This window comes from Medicago sativa, chromosome 6 (assembly GCF_051527215.1).
Source record: "Medicago sativa cultivar Bolivia chromosome 6, Bolivia_mono, whole genome shotgun sequence".
In the NCBI taxonomy this organism is placed as follows: domain Eukaryota; kingdom Viridiplantae; phylum Streptophyta; class Magnoliopsida; order Fabales; family Fabaceae; genus Medicago; species Medicago sativa.
In genome coordinates this window covers 62,059,416-62,080,676 of record NC_140754.1, presented here as the reverse complement: position 1 = coordinate 62,080,676, position 21,261 = coordinate 62,059,416, and the positions used below count along the sequence as shown (strand labels likewise).

General features: G+C 34.4%; 1 protein-coding gene, 1 non-coding gene and 2 pseudogenes across 2 annotated transcripts; 2 read left to right on the top strand and 2 right to left on the bottom strand.

Moving 5' to 3' along the window:
- Window positions 1-924, top strand: LOC146916148 (SURP and G-patch domain-containing protein 1-like protein). Its single transcript, XM_085716885.1, has 3 exons — window positions 1-204; window positions 318-503; window positions 656-924. The coding sequence occupies exons 1-3, from the start codon at window positions 165-167 to the stop codon at window positions 793-795; spliced, it is 366 nt and encodes a 121-aa protein (XP_085573011.1). The 5' UTR covers window positions 1-164; the 3' UTR covers window positions 796-924.
- A 468-nt stretch (window positions 925-1,392) lies between these two features.
- Window positions 1,393-1,483, top strand: LOC146916147 (small nucleolar RNA Z159/U59; annotated as a pseudogene).
- Window positions 1,484-10,432: 8,949 nt separating this feature from the next.
- Window positions 10,433-11,719, bottom strand: LOC146916146 (uncharacterized; annotated as a pseudogene).
- Window positions 11,720-17,255: 5,536 nt separating this feature from the next.
- On the bottom strand, window positions 17,256-17,362 carry LOC146916145 (small nucleolar RNA R71). The gene has a single exon (XR_015017115.1). It is a non-coding gene; the product is annotated as a small nucleolar RNA R71 (small nucleolar RNA).
- Between the last annotated feature and the right edge of the window lie 3,899 nt (window positions 17,363-21,261).

Genomic DNA, 21,261 nt, shown 5'->3' with positions numbered 1-21,261 from the left:
ATGTATCTTTGTATGCAACATTTTATTGATGCATGTGTTTTGTTTATCTGTTCAAATGAGCTCGGTGGATCATCAAATGCCAATTCTTTAGCGCTAATGGAGTTTTACATGAAGAAAGCCACACAGGAAGAAAAGTTAAACAACCTAGGCATGCAAAAGATGAGATGCCCCCTCCTCCATCTCTTCAAGGTTCAACTTTTGATGGTGATTGTTACCTGGTTTTTATTGGACTTGCATTCATTTTATTTGAACAGTTGAGTTGTGAATTTTCTTTATGTAAATGTAATAATCTCTTGATCACTTTATCTTGAGCGCAGCTTCAGCTTCAAGGAAAAAAGGCCATCACATGAGTGATTATATTCCTGAGGAAGAACTTGAGAAGTTCTTGGCTAACTGTAATGACGCAGCAGCTATGAAAGCTGCAAAGGAGGCTGCTGAGAGGGCCAAAGTTTTGGCTGATAATGTTGGTCACAAGCTTTTATCAAAAATGGGCTGGAAAGAAGGTGCTTAGAATTTCTTTAAGCGTTTTCCCTCTCAAGTCGATGAATGCATTTAAGAGTAACTCATTTAAGAGAGTCCAACTCAAGCTCTAACTGTTGTATGCCATTTATATGCTTGTCATTTCTTTCTTGTGCTGACATTGATGATAATGCAGGTGAGGGTCTAGGTGGCTCTAGGAAGGGTATTGCAGATCCTGTAATGGCAGGCAGTGTTAAGAAAGATAACTTGGGAGTAGGTGCTGTCCAACAGGTATTAGTCTTATGTTTGTTGATTCATTCAACCATGGAATTTTGATGTAGTTTAACTTATGTGCCATTCACATGAACCATTTTGGAATTGAAGTCTTCTAGCATGTATACATGTATAGATCAATGTTAAGTTGTTGAAACTTGAAACGAAAAAAAAAAACTTAAAAAATAGTTCTTATGATGTGTTAGATAATCAGTTATCAAGCACATGTTGTTTCATGAGATGAAATTGTATTCACTTTCCCATATATATTACTTTTGGGTTTGTTAAAATAAAGAGCCAAACTATAAACCATAAACCTATTATAACATTGAGATGAAGTTGGAAACTACAACAAGTATATGCTGTAGTTCTCAACTGAACAAGGAACATTACATACTAAGAACATAAGTCACTGATATGTTTGTTAAAGGTTAACAATGGTAGAGAGCTAGTATCACTTTTAAATACAGGTTGATAGAATACTACTCCATTCCAATTCTATCACTTTTTCATTCGAATTTTATTATCAATTTGGTTTTTTAGGTCTCTATTTTCCCAAATCAATTTTTTTAATTGTTTCACGAGCTTTGTAGTTATTGATTTAATCGTGGGTTTTTGTGAGTGTTTTATAGTTAAGGGGTTTTGTAATTGTTAATATTAGTCTCCGATGATGAACAAAATGATATAACTTTCGTTCTTCTGAGATTTTTCTGTGCGGAAGAAAATTATAGGAGACCTGAACTGAGGGGACTGTTCAAATTTTGATTTTTATCAGAAATGAAAAAAAAAAAACACTTTGTGCTTCAGATTTTATGTATGTTGTGCTTCAGATTGTATGTATTATATTAATTTTGGGCCATAAAAATGGCTACTTTTTTTTTAGGAATAAAAATACCTACTATCTATCTAATAATCATTCCCTAAAAGAAATATCTATCTAATTAAAAAATAATTTTAAAACGTTTTTTAAAATTATTTTAATTATTAAATTTTAATATTTTGATTTTTTAAACAAATTAAAAACGTTTTTTTTTTTTAAAAATCGTTTGCATTTTGCCAGGGGTTAACCCCTGGCAATGTTCCTGGCATGGTTTGAAAATGACATGTGATTCTGACATGGTCTGCGAAAGCCTGCAATCATGCAGACACAATTTGCCAGGAGCTAAAGCCCTGGCAGGGTCATTTGCGATGAGCATATTTGCTGGTGATTCTGCTCCTGGCAAAACCCCTGGCAAACGTCCAGTTGCCAAGGCTTTTAGCATTTTGCCAGGGCTTCTGCCCCTGGCAAAATGCAACATTTCTTGTAGTGAAAGTCATTTCAATTTCAAAAATTGAATAGTTGATAAAATTATATAGTAAAGTAAATTGTCATCCCTCAATACCATAACATGTATTTGATAGATAGATATTGGGACAGTATATCGAAGGAGAACTAATTCAATTTTAAACTTGAGAAAATAACATGGCATTGGCATCAGTAACTAAAACAATGACAATTTTAAAATTAAGACAAACACTCCAATTGAAATCATGTAGAACAAATATAAGTAACAAAGCAAACAACAGAATTCAATTCAATAAAATGAAATCACATGATTTGACAACAAGCTTTTCAGCCATACTTATTCTAATTGCAATACTGATAAGAAAATGAAGAAACTAATCCCTCTTAAAGAGGAACCTACTTATGCATAACTTTAGCAATGTTTAGTACAAAGAGTCCCTTGTCACAATAGCCTTTCCCCACAAATACATTATTCTTTGTCATCACAATCTTATCAGATTCGAATGACACTTTAATCCCAACCTTGCTCAAAAGAGCAACTGAAATTAGATTGGTCCTTATCTCTGGCACATGTAAGACATCACTTAAAGCCAAGGTCTTTCCCGATGTGAGCTTCAACATAACTTTTCCTTTTCCCGAAACAGCAGCAGTTCGAGAGTCACCAAGATAAACATGTTCTTCTCCATCCCCCACAGTAGTGTAGGAGGTGAAGGCATCTCTAGTAGCACATATATTTCGGATAGCTCCAGAGTCTACCACCCATTTGTTCACATCAGTCACAATGTTTGCTTGAGCAATGACCGCAACAATAATGTCATCATCTCCTTCAGCCAAATTAGCTTCATGAGGATTCTCATCTTTCTTTCGGTATCTGCATTGAGGTGCGTAATGACCTTTCTTACCACATACATAACAGTGGCCAGCTTCCTTTTTGAAGGTGAGATTAGTAACACGAGGGACATACTTATTTTTATTGTGACCAGGTTTATGATTAGGTTTGTTATTATACCTCTTCTTCTGATTAGTGTTGTTCTGGATCAGATTTGCTTGGGAAGCTAATGTCTTAGCCTTGGCTGCCCTGCTCTCCTTTCGGTTGGTATCCTTGAGATTGTTGTAGAAAATGCTACGAAGACCTGCAAAACAAAAATAGTGAGATGATCTGAGACGTGCTGATCGCACTGTCCTCAAGGATTTTCCGCGTATAGAACGCTAATCCCCCTGGATTTAACAGACCCTTCCCGACAAGTCGAGGAATCAGAACTTGCAAGAGTATTATCTAACAGGAAGTGTAACCCATAAAAAGATTTTGAGAGAATGGAGGAAGTATTTCTTTCTTTCTGATACGTGAGCCTTTTCTTCTAAAAATTCTGTAAAACTTATGCGCTACTCAACACAATATATACAAGCACCTTTCAAGACTTTTCAAAGTAACCGTTGAGCAACAGAAAAAGAACGGAAGAATAACCATAAAGGGTGGCGTTATTATTCCTGACTATTAGCATATAAGGCATATAATTAGGATTGTACCAAAACATGTACGTTACTTAACAATTAGCCTTAATAACCTTTAATAACCTTTGTCTGATAAAAACAAGTTAATTGGGTGAAGTTAAATATGGATGGCGCATGCAAGGGTGGAAATATAGCTGGTTGTGGTGGTATTATTAGAGGGAGTGATGGAGAATGGATTGGTGGTTTTGCTAAATTCATTGACGATTGTAGTGCGTTCGTGGCGGAGCTTTGGGGAGTGTTGGAGGGTTTGAGATATGTGAGAAGGATGGGATATACAGCAGTTGAATTGAATGTAGATTGTGTTAGTGTGGAGAAGATTATAAAGGAAGGTGTGATAGATAGTCGCTTGGGTAGAGAATTGGTTAATAAAATTCGTCGCTTATTGGAGATGGATTGGAACGTTGTTGTTTCTCATTCTTATCGAGAGGCCAATCGGTGTGCAGATGCTTTAGCCAACATTGCTTGCTCTTTGGATTATAATCTGAAGATATATGAGTCATGTCCGACTCAAATTAGACATTTACTTTTAGCTGATATTATGGGGATTGCTACCTCTCGGTTAATTTCTATGTAGTTTTTCCTTGTTTTCGGGCTTACGCCCTCATTTCTATCAAAAAAAAAAAAGTCAATAGTGAAAATAGAGATTAAACAAGCTTTAATGACAAAAGATACACAGTTATTCTTATTTTAAATAATTGAATTAAATACTTTCTGCTAAAATATTTTTCAATTAAAAATAAGAGACAAAATATATTTGAAAACTTTTGAAATATAATAAAATTTACAACACTAGATACGTTTAGTGTGGGTGTTACACAATCGTTCTAATACTCTTCCTTTTTCCTGCTAAAACCTATTGAAAATGACTGAAAACATGTTAAGAATAACGTAAGATCACATGTCATTAACACTTGAGACTCAATGAGTGGTAAATTAATTTCAACAAAAGTAGAAATGAATTTCTATCTAAAGAATATTTCTGAACACTTAAAACATTCTAAGATAAAAGTTTGTAAGAATTTTTTTAAGTTTGTTTGCGCTTTGATTTGATCAAAATTTTGGCGCAATTGAATGATAGTTTTTCTTTTGCTTAAATAGAGTAGTTGTTTGAGAATTCGGCAGCGCATCAAGCTTATTCCTTGAGAAACTTTCTTCAGATTTCAATTTATTTTCTTTTTAAGGATAGTTTCATTGAAAGGTAATTCCAATTTCCTCTGCATCTTAACGAATTATCTGTTGCAAACCATTTGTCTTTCTCAGACTTATATGTTGTTGCAACGTGTCTTTTTATAATTCATCAAGGAAAAAAGTTCAAATAAAACAAAAGGATTCTTAAGGTAGTTTAGATGCATGATTCATCATAAGTTTCCGAGTTGCGTCCAGTTTCCTAAGGTAAAGGAAAACATTTTTTGTTATATTGACGATGTCAAGTAGTCTTTCAATATTAGTTATAAGTTCAACAAAATTCTCATGTTCTTTGAATATCTCACTTAAAGCCTTCCAATCATCCACTTCATCATTTGCTAAAAGACTCATGTGGCTGTTATTTTGAGAAGTGAACAATTTACAATTAAGACAATATACTTTATTCATATGTTTAGCGTAAACCAACCATTTTCGTTCAAAAGTTTCTCCATTACTCACCTTTATGAAAAAACAAGAATATGATAATTATATAGAAAGTACGTATATAGGAAATTTGATATCTTTTTCAATTAAAATCGTCATTGATTTAGCATAAAAAATACCCAAATTTCTAGGATTATAGATATCTAAAGAAGAGATGATGTGGTAATCGATTCCTATGTCAATATTTGACACATGAAAGACGTTATCATTTTCATTGATAGGTTTGTCATCATTCCAATTTTCATTAGATCATTCAAGATTATCTTTGTTTAGTAACATGACATGATAAATTCTAAATGGGTCAATAAAGAATTAGGCCATCAAGTATTTTTTTATCCACTTGACGGACCCTTAATTCTCTATATTTTGGGCCCAAATTTTAAACTTAATTTTTGGACCTAGGATGGTCACTCTTTTCCCCCTGCCTTAGTTGAAATTTGATGTTCACACTTGTTGAAAGGCTGAAAAACACCAGTAAAATACGTAAATGTCCCGGCAACAGTTAACTACAGAGACAAAGAGCCGACGACAGTTAACTACCGAGGTTCCTTTGGCAGTTAACTGCCGATGCTCTGTTATAAGAACAGAACATGCATAGGAATTTCCAAAACTTCATTGTTGCAGTTTTGGGATTCTTAGGTACGATTTTCACCAAGCTTAAGTCATTCAAAGCCAATTTTAAGCACAAAATCAAGTAAGTGTTTTGAATCATATTGCATTGGTTTTTTTTTTTTAAATGAATTGTTAGGTTTTGTGGATAATTTGTGACACATTAAGGTTTTGTTGATTTTTGATTTTTGATTTGATGATGTTGGATGTTTATGATGATTTGATTGAATTGTGTTAGAAATTGTTGGGTATTGTTAGAAAATGTTATGAATTGTTAGAAATGGTTAGGTATTATTAGAAATTGTTAGAAATTATAAAAATTGTTAGGAATTTGTGGCATAATTTTTTATCTGATGTTTGCATCGTGTAGAAATGCCTCATAAACAGGGCGATGCTGCTCAATTAAAAAAAGAGGGTGAAAAGAAGAAAGCTAAATCGACTGTGACATGGCACAAAATCGAATGTGATGGTTCCGTTAAAAAAAACGATTCAAAAGTGCCGGTTTACAACCATTCCAGGTTGAGGAGGAGCGGAAGGACATGTTATTTTGGTCCTCAACAGAAAGCAGGTGCCGCGGGGACTGTCGAGGACAACCCAATTGACTTGCGTGATGAGGAAGATGATTGAATGTAATGGTTTGTAATGTCTAATTGTTTTGGATCTTTTTTTATGTTTTTTTAATATGCCAAGCATTTTGATACATTTTGGTTTACATTTTCGTACTTTGAATAAAGTCGCGTAATGAATAAATTCGATTGAAGTTACGTATTGAATAAATTTGATTAAAGTTGCACAAATCCACAAAATCAATTAAAAAAATACACAATTTTAATATTACATTACATTCTCCCTAAATATATGTGGTATCATCATGATGTTGGATTTAAATTTAATTCTTGAAAGTTTGCCAAACCGAAACACCTCAGATACATCTCATGACTGTTCAATTATTAGTTTTCCTCTCTTCAATTACTACTCTCTAACTTTAATTACCTCCTCTCTCTATTTTAGTTGATGCATGTAAATTTTGATAAATTAACATTTTTCAAAACTTGTTTATTTTTCAAGATTGTGTTCTGACTTCTGACTTTAACTAATGTTTACAACTTTATTTTAATTTTTATATACGTATCTTAAACGTATCGTATGCTATATTTTTCAATAATTGACGTATCACTGTATCAGATACATATCGTATCCGATATCCCGTATCATGTCCGTGCTTCATTAATAAAAAGCCAACTGAATGGCACTACCCCTACACAAAAAACACCACTACAGGCAAACAAGCATTCTGTCATTTGCAGCACTAGCACATGGCATCAGAATACTCAAAAAACATCCAAGTTACCAAAGCTCAAGAATTTACAGAATCCAAAAGAGTAATCATGTTCCACACCATACTCCTTCTTCTGATCTTAAAGTCACTGCATCTATTTATAGTACAGCAAAAAATTTAGTTAAGTTAGGATTTTACCTACATGTGAGGAATGTATTAAAATTAGGAGATGTTAGACATATGATTAAAAAGCAGCAGATACAATAGGTGCTTTCCTTCTCAATGTAGATAAATGCAATCCATATGACATTTGATGGATTTATCAAGAAAAATTCTTTTAGCACTAAGTCGGAGAAATAGACATGAAAATTAAAAGCTAAAATAAATCTTCAATCATCTTTTCACAGTTGAAGATGTATTGGAATGAGAAACATATCTATATTTGAAAGTCTTGTAAAGTTTCATGATATTGAATTTTAAGCCATAGCTAATAAAATTGAAGATGTAATAAAGTCAAGTTTCATGTGCCATCGACTATGCAACGAAAGCTAAAGCTATTTTTTGACGAAAACTGATGGCACATCAGAACTCTAAAAAGGAGTTAAGGTAACTTCGGATGAATAACATTGAAGGAGGTATATGCAAAGTTTAGCTTTAACCATTAAATAGAAGAAAAAAAATTACAATTCTACTTCAATCAACATCTGCAGAAATGGTTCGATCCATCTAATATAGAAAAACAAATAAAATACTTGAGGTCTTCTGCCATTTCAACCACCCAACTTGAATTGATGACCGCATTTTTCTAGTTTTAGTACACTCTTATAACGTCCATGCAGCAACATAGGGATGCAGAGACCTAGCTTATGCAATCTTCCTTATTCCAAAAGAAAAGAAAAAGTCTGCAAATATAGTTCAATTGTCAGGTTATTATTATTTCAGCAGTTGCCTAAAGTAAAGTAATAGTTATTTGTAATACAAACATGAACATTGAGTGGTGAGATGCTGAGGTCACTAATTCTAGCCATTGAGTTTCTAGATGAGCAATTGGAAGATTTCAGCATCTCACCACTCAATGTGATTTGAAACATGTCAAAGTGCAGTAGTAGCAAAAACAATTTGACAAGTCCATTATGAATAAACTACTCACAAACATAGTACTTTTGGCTTTAACAGTCCAATGTGAGTCACATTGGTTTAGTGTTCTACGAGTCGGCATGAATAAACTTTTCGAAAATCATATAGAAGAAAAGAAAAAGAGTAAATTACACTCCCCTCTCCTCAAAGATGGTTGAATTACACTCCCCTCCCCTCTTATGTTAAAATATACACTCCCTTCTCTTGAAAAGTAAAATTGATACTCTCCTCCCTTATGAGATGCTTGAATTTCAACCCCCTCCCTTAATCATTAAGGGTCTTGTTAACGAGTGCCCCCGGGGCACTCTTTAAGCTATCCAAAATAAGCAATTATTCTTTAAAAAGTCAAATATTTCAATTTCCAAGACATTGATTACATGCATTTTCATAATATACAAAATAAGCAATTATTCTTAAAGAGTGCCCCGGGGGCACTCGTTAACATTTTCCAATCATTAAATATACACTACACTTTAATCTATTTTAACATAAATAAATATTTTTATAATATATACTAATTTTGAATCACTATTTAAAAAACATAAATTCATTTTTTTATAATTTAAATGTCAATTATAATTAAATTTAAATATTATGTTATTAATTTTATAATTTGGAGTATAAAATTCACATTTAAATAATCATTACTTAATCGACTTTAGTAATTTTTCACATATTTTAATTTAATTTTTGGTTGTTTCATATTTTATAATAATAGGGTTTAAAATTACATGTTAATGAAATTATGAATAAAAAATAGCGAAAAATATGTATTCAAATTTTGATTATATTAAAATGAACCTGTAATACTATTTTTCTTCAAAGTGTGTTAGATAATTTTTTTTTTGCTAGATTAGAAATTAAAAAAAAAAATTATTGAGGGAGTAAAGCATAGATTTTAATATAAGAGGGGAGGGGAGTGTAATTCAAGCTTCTCTCAAGGGATGAGAGTGAAATATTTTCTAATATGTTTTGAATAATAGGAGGGAAGTGTATACTTTAACATAAGAGGGGAGAGGAGTATCATTCAAGCATCTTTGAGGGGAGGGGAGTGTAATTTACTCAAAGAAAAATTGAATTGGTCTTAAAATGACAGTCTTTTAATTAATTTTTCACAAAAGGTGAAATCTTCCTATATACTTAAAACATTTTTAGAAGATCCTTTATCTAAGTTTTTCTATAGATAAACACCTAAAAACTTATATATGCTTTTTTCCAAGTAAAAGAAACAAATAACTGTCTCATTTGAAACTAGGAAACAGTGGCCCGATAAATTGAAACTACATCAGCCCCTTAGAGTCTCTAAAATGAAACTACATCACTACGCCAAGGGAGAATCACATAGTGCAGAAAAAAGAACAGCAAAGGCAGATCACTAAAAAACATGTGGCAGATCTTAATGTGTTTTTTGTTTACTACTGAGTAACCTATACAGGTATAAGAATGCAAACGGCTCGCTAGAATGTTAAATGCAGGTTCTTTAAGTTTTGCTTTGGATCATCTTTTTCAGAAGTGTTTGAGAATGAGTTTGTACTGGATGTCAATAAATGGTTGATACTTTTCTAATTCTTCAATTTCCTGATCTAATCTGGTTTCGGAAATGTCCTGCCGAATAACAGTGTACGTACATAGCCGACAATGTAGGATACTACTGAAATAACAACACGAAAAATGGTTACACTTACATATACTATCCTCGAAACACCAAATAGAAGTTACATAACTTGTTAAGAAAAATGATCTTCAGTCTGAAACATTTTTTACATTTTTGTGATAAGTGAGATAATATTACTACACCGATGAGATAAAACCTAAGCAAGCAAAATAAATCAAATTTAAGCTAATATTTCCAACAACAACAAACGAATGAAACAATAATGATAAATTGAATCAGAATTGCTAGAGAAAACACACGAGATTCGTACACTACAAAAGATGGTGTTCCTGCATGGGAGGCATTTGAATGTATAACGATGGTTGAAGTAACATTTGAGAGCACAACAATTGTAGAGGCGGCATTTTAGAGAACAATGATGGTAAAAATAAAACTAAAACTATGTACACAAACATTAAACAACATTGCACCCAACTGCTTGCATTACATTGTACATTATATACAAATATTACACTATTAATTGGGGAATTATCATGCACAGGTTAATGAGTAAATGAACATTTGTAAGTGACTTTCAAAAAAGTAATTTCTCAAAGAAATAAATCTTAAAACAAAAACAACTTACAGGGTTCAAACTTCATAATAGCATTTTCGGAATACTAGAAAAGAAGGCATCCATGACGCAAGCAGAGTTTCCTTGTTTTGTCACTTGAATGAATATCCCCCAAATAAATCTCCTTCAGTTGTGTGCAGTTTTCTACCACATGTTTCACTCCCTTCTCTGTGATATTAGCGCAATTTTTCAGTAAGAGTTGCAAAAGCCCACAACAATTCTTTGAGATAACACAAAGTTGCTCATCATTAACCTTTGTATATGACAAGTCCAACACCTCTAGCTTTGGGAACTAGAAAGTTTATTCCAAGTAGGTTAACTATTGAACATCGAGTTAAGTTCAAATGCGTTATCTTACAACATCTTAAAACTTGACAAATACTTTCAGATATGTAATAGCAACGATTCAAATCTAACAGCTGCAAGTTGGGGAAAAATGAAGCTAACATTGTAATCTTCTCATCACTTAACCTTAAATTTCGACCCAAATAGAGAGACTTTAATTGAGCGTATACACCAATATTTTCTACACTCTCTTTTCCAATAGACGCGTTTTCCATTTTGAAGTCACTAAGTGAAGGACAATTACTAACGAGGGAAAACAATGATAATTCTGTGAGCTTCCAACAGTCATTAAGGTTGATAGACACCAAATCACTATGAAACAAAGACAGCTCGTCAATATGTAGATCATTAAGAAAAAAAAGTGCTTTCAAGACTTAAACGTTGAATACATCGGAACTTTGATAGCAGAAATGCCGGATAGTGAATTTGATTGTGGTCCAAAGGGTAAGTGAGGTTGAGTTCTTTCAGCAATGGGAAACAATCGGCAATGCTGAGTAACATATCGTTGTTGTAGAGAAACATGTGAGTACAAGTGAGAGAGGTCAAAGTTGTAATGCTTTCGGAGAAAGCTCGCAACCCATTTGTGGGAAAGGGTAATTGGTTGCTCGAGATACAAAGCAATGTGAGTTTCTTCAAAGGGTAACGAGAGATTTTACGCAAAAGGTGGTTGATGTCACGATTGAATCGCGAGAGGTCGAGGGAGATGAGGTTGGTAAACCTTCTGAATAGGCGACCGAGGAGAGGACGTGTTGGATTCTCAACAATAGCTATTAAGAATAGGAGATGGTTGGTTATTGAGAGGAACTGTTTGGAGACGAGGGATAGAGAATCCAAGCAATAACGGCCTTCCTTAATGATAAGGAATTCGAAGATAGATTCCCAACACTCATCAGGTAAATATGTTTCTTCATTTATTATTTTTTGCGAAGATTTGAGAGAGGTTCTCTTCTTCTTCCTTTTCATTGTCAATGAGTGTTTCTGTTGGTACCTGGTGGTAAATTTGTTGTATCTTTTCTTTGACAAAAAATCTGTATTCATTAATTCATTTTAACGTTAATAATATTATTTATTATTAATTATATTATACTAAATAAACACCTCTACTAATGCGGGTGGGGTTCCAGAAGTGGACCTCGATCCAACCGAAAAACTATTGTGTTAAAAACTTTTTAAAAGTTCTGTTAGGTTCTTAGTAGCAATAGGTGACCTTATACCAATCCCGATCCATTAGAATTGTTCCGAAAATCAACCATAGACAATAAAACATCTCAGAAATCAGGGGGTCAGTTTTGTGGATATTCTTCGCGCAATGCGAGAAGTTCCCGGAAAAGGGAGATTTGGTCCCCTCTCTATCCAACTGGGCGAGTCGGTTTGTAAGAGTTTAGTTTCTTTTCACTACAAAAAAAAATACTAATTAGTTTCTTTTAAGACTAAATCTCCAACACGTTTTACATATTCCAATTTTAAAGTTGCTATCTTCGTTACATACCGTTGGCATATTACTTGGTCAAGTCTTCCCAATAACTAGGACTTACACTTTCAATATGATTCATAAAACCTTGTAACCATTAATCCATTAACCACTGCTTTGTGTCATTGACAATTATATCAGAAGAGGATGAAACAAGCATTTGACAAGAAGGTTCGTCTCCGTGAATTCAAAGGAGACCTTGTGCTCAAGAGGATCTTATCTTTTCAGCCGGACTCCAGAGGCTGGTGGACGCCCAATTATGAAGGCCCCTATGTAGTCAAGAGAGCTTGCTCTGGTGGTGCTTTGACTCATACAACTATGGATGGTGAGAAATTTCCTCGTCCTGTGAATTCTGATGCAGTCAAGAAATACTTTGCTAAAAATATAAAAGGACAGCTCGGTAAGTCAAAAACCCGAAAGGGCGGCTTAGGCAAAAATGAGCGTCTCGGTGGACTGAAAATCCGAAAGGGCGGTCCAGGAAAAAATTAGAGACATAAAACAGAAGAATAATTATACTGATAAGTCGAAAACCCGAAAGGGCGATCTATGCAAAAGTTAAGGATTATGACGAAGTAACTGCATCAGATCAAGCATCACTCACTTGGGGCACCTTAGCTGTCAAAGGACCTCCGATTTGAAGCATCTAAGTAGTGGAAATCAAAGTTGTTAGGGAAAATAGCGGTTATTGTGTTCAATGTACCTTCCCCATATAACTACCATTTTTCAAATTTTGTAATCTGTGGAGCCACGCCTTTGGTCGGTCACAACTCTATTAAAGGGAGGTCCAAGTAAAAATTAGGGACATACAAAAAAGAATATATTCCAGGTGGATTGAGAACCCGAAAGGGCGATCTAGGAAAAAGTTAGGGTTTTTTTTAAAAAAAAAACTGAGAGAGAAAGAAATAAAAAATATACAAAAGAAAAGCATGACTATTGAAGCGTTCCCACGAGAGAGCACTCTGGGTCGATTTAGAAATGGCGACTTTTGCCAGGCTGCATATTATTGGACTTTATCCCCAAAGAATGATTACTTCACCATCAACCAGTACATCATAATGGGATTTGCGCCATCAGTGGTGAAGGGATTTGTAAGAGAGGTTTTTCAAAAATTTATCCTCTTAGCGAAACAAATCCCATCAAAAACAGATCTTTATTAAATCATTAATCACAAATCAATGAGAACACATTCTTAAACACTTTAAGGATTATGTGTTTACCTCTTGAAGCGCAGAACCTTTGTAGAAGAATTGTTTCTGATCACGAGCAAAGCAAAGCAGCGATGCCTCTACTCAGTCCACACGAACAGAACTTCCCCGATGTCCGATGCTAGCCAATTCCAACGGATATTCAGAGAGATTAGGTTTAGAGAGCGGCAACTAGGTTTACTCTTGTGAATTAGGTTAAGCGTTTCAACCAACATGTTTCAGCACAAGTGTTCTATTTATAGAACCACTTGTGTGGTCATCAAGTCAATCACTTAAATACACCTTACCTTACGGTGCATCATATCTCACTTAAATACACATTACCTTACAGTGGACCGCGTTTCTCTATTTTCACAATTAAATAATAAGTCATACATAATTATTTAATTACTAATAAGTCTCACTTATTATTTTATAAACAAGTCTTACTTATTTATTTCTCTCATCTGTATGTCCTTTGTGTGCGACCCTATAGGTTCTCGTAACGTTGACAATAATATTAAATCACGTATTTAATATTATAAATAGTGAGGTATATCTAGCAACACATCACTGCTACCCAAGTGACGAGAATGTCATGTAATCTGATGAAACTTTTACGTGATAATGTTCATGTGTATAATCACCCTTTTGCCCTCATGTCTATGTTGAACGCAAGACATAGTATGTCACCCTTGTCCAGTTCAATATTGGGTCCGTAGACATTTCCCCTGTTATATAGGAGGAGCAAATTCCATCTAGGTCACTCATGTCCCTCAACATGATTCGTGGAGTACCCATCAACCAACTTTATAGTCATCTTGTTACAGACAACGTTTGAATGGTGACAAAGCACTCGACTCCAACATCTAGGGTACATAGTGGTTTCAGGTCAAAGGGTGGAATACACCACTATCACTATGAGAATATCTTATGACACTTTTCATAACTTTTACTATGTAGTATTCTCATGGTGGGTCAATCCAATATAAATATTACTCCTAATATTTATATCTATCTGAAGACTTGATAACTCTTTATCCATGATCTGTGAGATGTGATCATCAGTCTATCTACGTAATAGTCTCCAAGCTTTGATGATATCCCACTTCACAATAAATCTTGACTACTGATACTTTAAGAATATCGTCCTTATGTTTAATGGGGTCTCACAATTAAGTTATACTTAATGTTCCATTAAGACTAACTATTCTAGGGACTTTATTATTTTGAAACAAAACAAAACAATAAAGAAATGCCTTATTATTATATATTCATAATATATATTTATATCAATATCATGATACAAAGCCAAATACAATCAATATAGATTGACTATTAGGGCTTACTCTAACAAGTTGTTTTTATTAATGGGCCTTACCCCATCAGTAGTTTGATTAATGGGTTTTACCCCATCAATGTTTTGATTAATGGGCTCTACCCCGACAATGTTTTGATTCGTCTCCAGTGATACCATCCCCAATGAAGATTGTCGAGCATTTGTACTACGATGCCGGGCTACTTCCCGTTTTACATGCCCAATCTTGTCTCACCAGTTTACAATTATATTGTCATATAAGTTTCATACATATTCATACATTCATTCACTCATATACACATTCATGCATATATAACATGCACACAGATATCATTTATACAAAATTGCATTGACCACCTGATGTCCTATTTCAATTGTATCTCATAAAAGTGTCATTCTCAATGTGTCTGATCCAGAGATGTCACCAATCAAGTATATTTCAAGTGGCTGGTCCCACCAAACAATCAGTCTACAAATACTTTTCAATTTCCCCAGTGTCTTCTTTAAGCTGCCCTTTGTACCGGTCGCAGACAATTTTATCTTGTTTGTCTTTTGTTTAAGCTGCCCTTGAACTGGTAGCAGACAATTTTATTTTGTATGTTTTTTGTTTAAGCTATCGTTGAATCGGTAGTAGACAATTTTATTTCCTATATGGTTTGTCTTCATTAACCTACCCTTGTACTAGTTGGTGAATATTCCCTGAAAGATCTTATGCCCTGATGAGTAAATATTTAGTCTATTTTTATATATTATTTAGTTTCGTTTTATTTAGATTTGATTTTATTTTATTTTAATATTGTTTCCTTTTTGAGCTATTTTACTTCAATTGCCTATTTTTATATTTCAGGAACGAATATTGGATGGAAGGAGTCTTGGAGCAAAAGAAAGGAGTCTGGAGCTGATTTGAAGCAAAATACGAAGATTCGGAGACAAAAATAAATCTCCCCCAAGTCAACAGCTTGGCACGGCCCGTGCTAAGGTTGGCACAGCCGTGCCACATTTAAGGATTACCTTTTGCTGCTTTTTCTTCGGGCCCAAGCTACTCTATTTTAGTTTTACCAAAAAGCCCTTGTAATTGCTTAGAATTTAACTCGAATGTAAGCTATAAATTGAGTAGTCTCCCATCACAAATATTCATCTTTTGTTCTTGGAATAAAAGTTCACTTTTACTTTATTGTTATTTTATTTTATATTCTTCTTCTTCTCCTTCTTCTCTATGTCTACAATGAACGTTAGTGAGTAGACTCTTCTTGTCTTGGGATTGTTGGATAAGTCTAATGACGTAATCCTAATCGAACCAAGCTTTAACCTTCATTTTATGTAACCTTAATTTCTAATCTAAATTCACCTTTTAAACATGAATTAACAATTATCAAACTGTGGAAACGAAAGATCTTATTCACCTTTTAAACTTATGAAACTTGGAATTAACAAATATCAATTCATAATGCGAAAGCGGAGCTTTGATATTGGAACAAGTGAATTTGGACAAGAATTGCAAAGGCAGCGAAATAGTCTTTGCAATTCTTGAGACATGGCTAGTTTCAATCCCTATAAGCTTCTTCTAGTAATCAAATCAGCGAAATAGTGCTAAGGTAAACTCTCACAGGACTTGTCGGAAAGGTGAGGAGCTAAAGGGAAACCGGTCTTTAGAAATTAGGTATAAAACATGAAATTATAAGTTAAGGTTTTGGCTAGTGAAGGGTTCGTCATTATGATGAACCAATAATCTCAAGGCTCCTTTTATTTTATTATTGTTATTTTCTCTTATTTAAAAATCCCAACTTTATAATCTTAAACTCTCATCTAATCCTTGTTGAAAGTTAATTGAATTCATAACTCCCTAGCGGAACGATACTCTCTTTTACTACTACTTCGATAGACCGTGCACTTGCGGTTTGGCCTATCAAGTTTTTGGCTCCGCTGCCGGGGAGTTATTGCAATTTGATTAATTTTTTTTTAACGATTAGACCAATATATATATATATATATATATATATATATATATATAATATTATTTCCTTTTCTTTTTTTAATAAATAATAAAAAAAGAATCTAATAAAATATTCTTTCTTTTTTTATTTTTTTATTTTTCTTCTTCTTCTATCTTTTCTATTTCTTTCTTTTTACCGGTAACTTCTTGGAATCACAAAATAATAAAGATATGGCCTAGGAGCGCACTCTCAAAGAGTATGCAATCCCATCTTCATATGAGCCATACGCTGTTATTGTGTACCCAACAGTTAGTAACAATTTCGAAATAGAACCTGCACTTATTCACTTAGTGCAGCAAAATCAATTTTTCGGATCATCCACTGAGGATCCGAATCTTCATGTTTCAATTTTTTTAAGACTCAGTGGAACCTTGAATGCAAACTAAGAGGCCGTAAGGCTGCACCTCTTTCCTTTTTCCTTAGGGGGTAGAGCTAGTGCTTGGTTTCATTCATTGGAAATTGGTTCTATTACTTCATGCAACAAATGAGGCAAGCTTTTCTTGCCCGATTCTTTCCCTATTATAAAACTGTTCAATTAAGGAATCAAATCACACAATTCACTCAAAAAGATGGAGAATCTCTTTACGATGCGTGGGAGCGTTTCAAAGAAATGCTTAGACTTTGTCCCCATCATGGTTTAGAGAATTGGCTTATTATTCACACTTTCTATAACGGTCTTTTGTATACCACACAAGTTTATGTTGATGCAGCTGCAGGTGGAGCTTTGATGAATAAAACATACACAGGAGCATATGCTTTGATCGAGGACATGGAACAAAACCAATATCAGTCGACAAGCGAGTGACTCATCACTGCTTCTTCGCCCTCTAAAAAAGAGGTAGGTATGTATGAAATTTCTCCCCTTGATCATCTATCTGTTAAGGTGGACATACTTTTTCAAAAATTTGATAAATTAAGTGTAAGTGTTGTCGCACCTACTCCTGTTTCACCACCATGTGAATTTTATGGAATATTTGGCCATATTGGCATTGATTGCGAACTAGATAGTGTTGTTAGAGGTCCTGAGCAAGTAAACTATGCTCAATATAATCAAGGGTTTAGAAACAACCAAATTTTTTTAAACCCCTAAAAATCTTTTTGGACAACAAACAACACCACCCAGTTATGCAAAGAACCAAAGAGTCCCTCAAAAATCCAGCTTGGAATTTTTTTTAGAAAATTATTGTATAAATCAATCCGAGCAGCTCCAAGAGCTTAAAAATCAAACTGAATTTTTGAATGACTGGACTCCATCTCTACTCACCAAAAATTGCTAGAGACTCAAATCTCTCAAGTAGTCCAACAAGCGGCCGCTTCCTCTCCTACCTCTGAAGTCCTTCTAGGCCAAACCGAAACCAACCCCAAAGACCATATAAGTGCTATTACTCTTAGGGATGGTAAACAATTGGAGGACCCCGTTGTGAAAATTAAGAACAATGAAGGAGAGATAGGGAATGATGCGCCTCAAAGTGAGAAAGCCAAAGGAGAGAATGAAAAGCCATTTGTTTCACCATCTCATGAGACTGAAATTCCATTAACACAAGGTTTTGTTAAATCCAAGTTAGATGACCAGTTTAGGAATTTTATTGAAATACTTCCAAACAAATTGCCACCTAAACTTAAGAATCTAGGGAACTTTTTCATACCTTGTGTCATAGGATCTGAAACTATAGAAAAAGCCATGTGTGATTTGGGAGAGAATGTTAGTTTGATGTCATTGTCCCTTTCTGAAAGATTAGGTATAGGATAGTTAAACCACTTTCTAACCGTCAAGCTAATGACTCTAAACGAGCGCTTCATGGGAGGCAACCCATGAATTTTATTGCTTTTATTTTGTTTGTTTTATGTTATTTTGATCTGTTTTGTAGGTATTCGTCCAAATATGATGCAAAAAAGTGAAAGAAAGTTGAAGCCATTGACCAGAAACCAAACCCACCTTTATTTTTTATTTTTAAAAAAAATTCAAAAAAAAAACTCAAAAAAAAATAATAAATAGAATTTGCCTCTTTTACAGAAGCTTGGCACGGCCCGTGCCGGTGATGGCACAGTCGTGCCAACCTTTCAGCCAAAAAAAAAATTGAAAAAAAAATTATTATTATTTTTTTTTCCCTTATTCAAAATAACCTCTTTTATCCTTCCTCCATAACTCTCTTCAAACTTCACCAAACCACAATTCCTTCACCAATCTTCATCAATAAACTCAAAAACCTTACTTAAACCCCAATCCCATCACTAAACAAACCTTTCCCACACAAAACCTAACCTTAACCCAAACCAAAACAAAGTCAACTAGGTCAATGGCATCCAAGAGGAAAAGTAAGGAGATTAAAGACGCCGGAAGTGGTGCAAGAAGCAAACAACAGCCCGCAATCATGGGATCCAAATCAAGGATTCTAAAGCAAATGAATAGGTACATGAAGAGAAAAATCTTGATGAAGGAGAAGGTGCTAACTTGCACCATGAGGGAGAGCACCATGACCAAGAAACCGGTGAGCTAAATGACAATGAAAGATGGGCATGGATGCAAACTGAAATTGAGAGGATAAGCACCGAGCAACAAAGGCAAGGTGTTGAATTTCCAAGGTCCTCCTTATCGACCTAAATGATAAATTGTGAACTTTCCTCTTCCCTTATCTCTTCTCTCTTTCTCCTACTCTTTCTTCTACTCCTTCATCTTCTCCTTCTTCTCTTTTCTTTTATTTTGAATCATTGAGGACAATGCTTCTCCTAAGTGTGTGTGTGTGTGTGTGTGTGTGGGGGGGGGGGGGGGGGGGACTAATAAAGTGTCTAGAGTCGTAATGTTTCCAAACTCCCTTGAACTTTATTCTTTTGTTTTGTTTTTATAGCGAAAGACATGATTAAGTAGCTTGTTTTTAATGGAAATTGTGGCATAAAATTTTTTGTTGTCTTCTCTAAAAAAGGTTGTTTCTTGTGCATGAAAGTAATTTCTTGTGTTTTTAGCGTTCTTGCTATACCCACATCATGTTTTATTGTGAAAAATTGTCCAATGAGAAAAGCACTCAGTTGCAATCTTTGAGTAAGTGTATGAGTAGGTATTTTAAGGAACTCGTTCTATCTTTAGTGGTAACTTAGACCCTTAAAAGTCTTTAGAGTAAAAGTAGTATAAGTTGTGTGGGAAATAATTAATGTGCTTTATTGTTATACTCTTTTATGAATTGTTGAATTAAAATGGGGCGGGAGAATGGCACCAACATGTGGAGGAAAGGACACTCCCTCTCTAACTTCCTAAATGTGGTAGTGACTCCCTAATTGAACTTAATTTCCAAATCCCTCAAATGAGGAAATAATTTCATCAAAGCTAGGGGGAAAGGACACCCTCTCCAAAAAGACTTCCTACGTGGAGATGAATAAATTTTTTGCAGCACTACTTAGGGTGATTTTGAATCTAGGGGGAAAGGACACTCTCTCCATAAAGACTTCCTATGAGGATAGATAGCCCCTAAGCAATCTGCAGCCCCTTGTGCTTAAATTGTTAATCTAATTAAATTCTAACTAAATTCCCATCTCTCTTATACGAAATGAAGAAAGGACTTTTCTCGGTTACTTTAGTACTAGGGATAGAACTTGTTCCTCATAATATCTGTCTTATACAGGAGCAAGAAAAGGGTTGGACTGAACACACACACTCACTTGAGACTTGTTGTTGGGTTGAATAGGTTCACAATGAATACTTGAAGTCGTGATTAGTGTACTTGAAACAAAACCTTAGGTGAGACATGAGTTTTCAAATGTGTTGCCATGTTAAATCTTTTTATTGCTACTATGTCTATTGCCTTTTGCATGAGGACAAGCAAAGATTCAAGTGTGGGGGAGTTTGATGAGTCAATATTTAGTCTATTTTTATATATTATTCAGTTTCGTTTTATTTAGATTTAATTTTATTTTATTTTAATATTGTTTCCTTTTTGAGCTATTTTACTTCAATTGCCTATTTTTATATTTCAGGAACAAATATCGGATGAAAGGAGTCTTGGAGCAAAAGAAAGGAGTCTGGAGCTGATTTGGAGCAAAAATACGAAGATTCGGGGACGAAAATAAATCTCTCCCAAGTCAGAAGCTTTGCATGGCCCGTGCTAAGGTTGGCACGGCCGTGCCACATCTCAGGATTACCTTTTGCTGCTTTTTCTTCGGACCCAAGCTTTTTTTTTTGGATCAAAATAGTGAATGCATTAAACACAGGAAATGGCCTGTACCAATGAGTACAATTCAAGCCATAAGGCTCATATAGAGTGTCCTAAGGAGTCATTATATAGAAGGGTTAAAACAAAGGAGGGGGGAATCCCACCATTGAAAAGAATTAAAAGCAAGACTTTGCCCATTTTTAGCATGGGCATCAGCAACCAGGTTACAACTCCTATTAACATGAGTGCATTTACTAGTTACATGCCTACAGAACATGAGACAATTTTTCCATCTAGCTTGCAATCTCCAAGGGACCCCATTTAAAGTGCAGAAAGCTTTGACAACAAGGAGAGAGTCTGTTTCTAACCACACATGAGTAAGCTGCAATTCCTTAG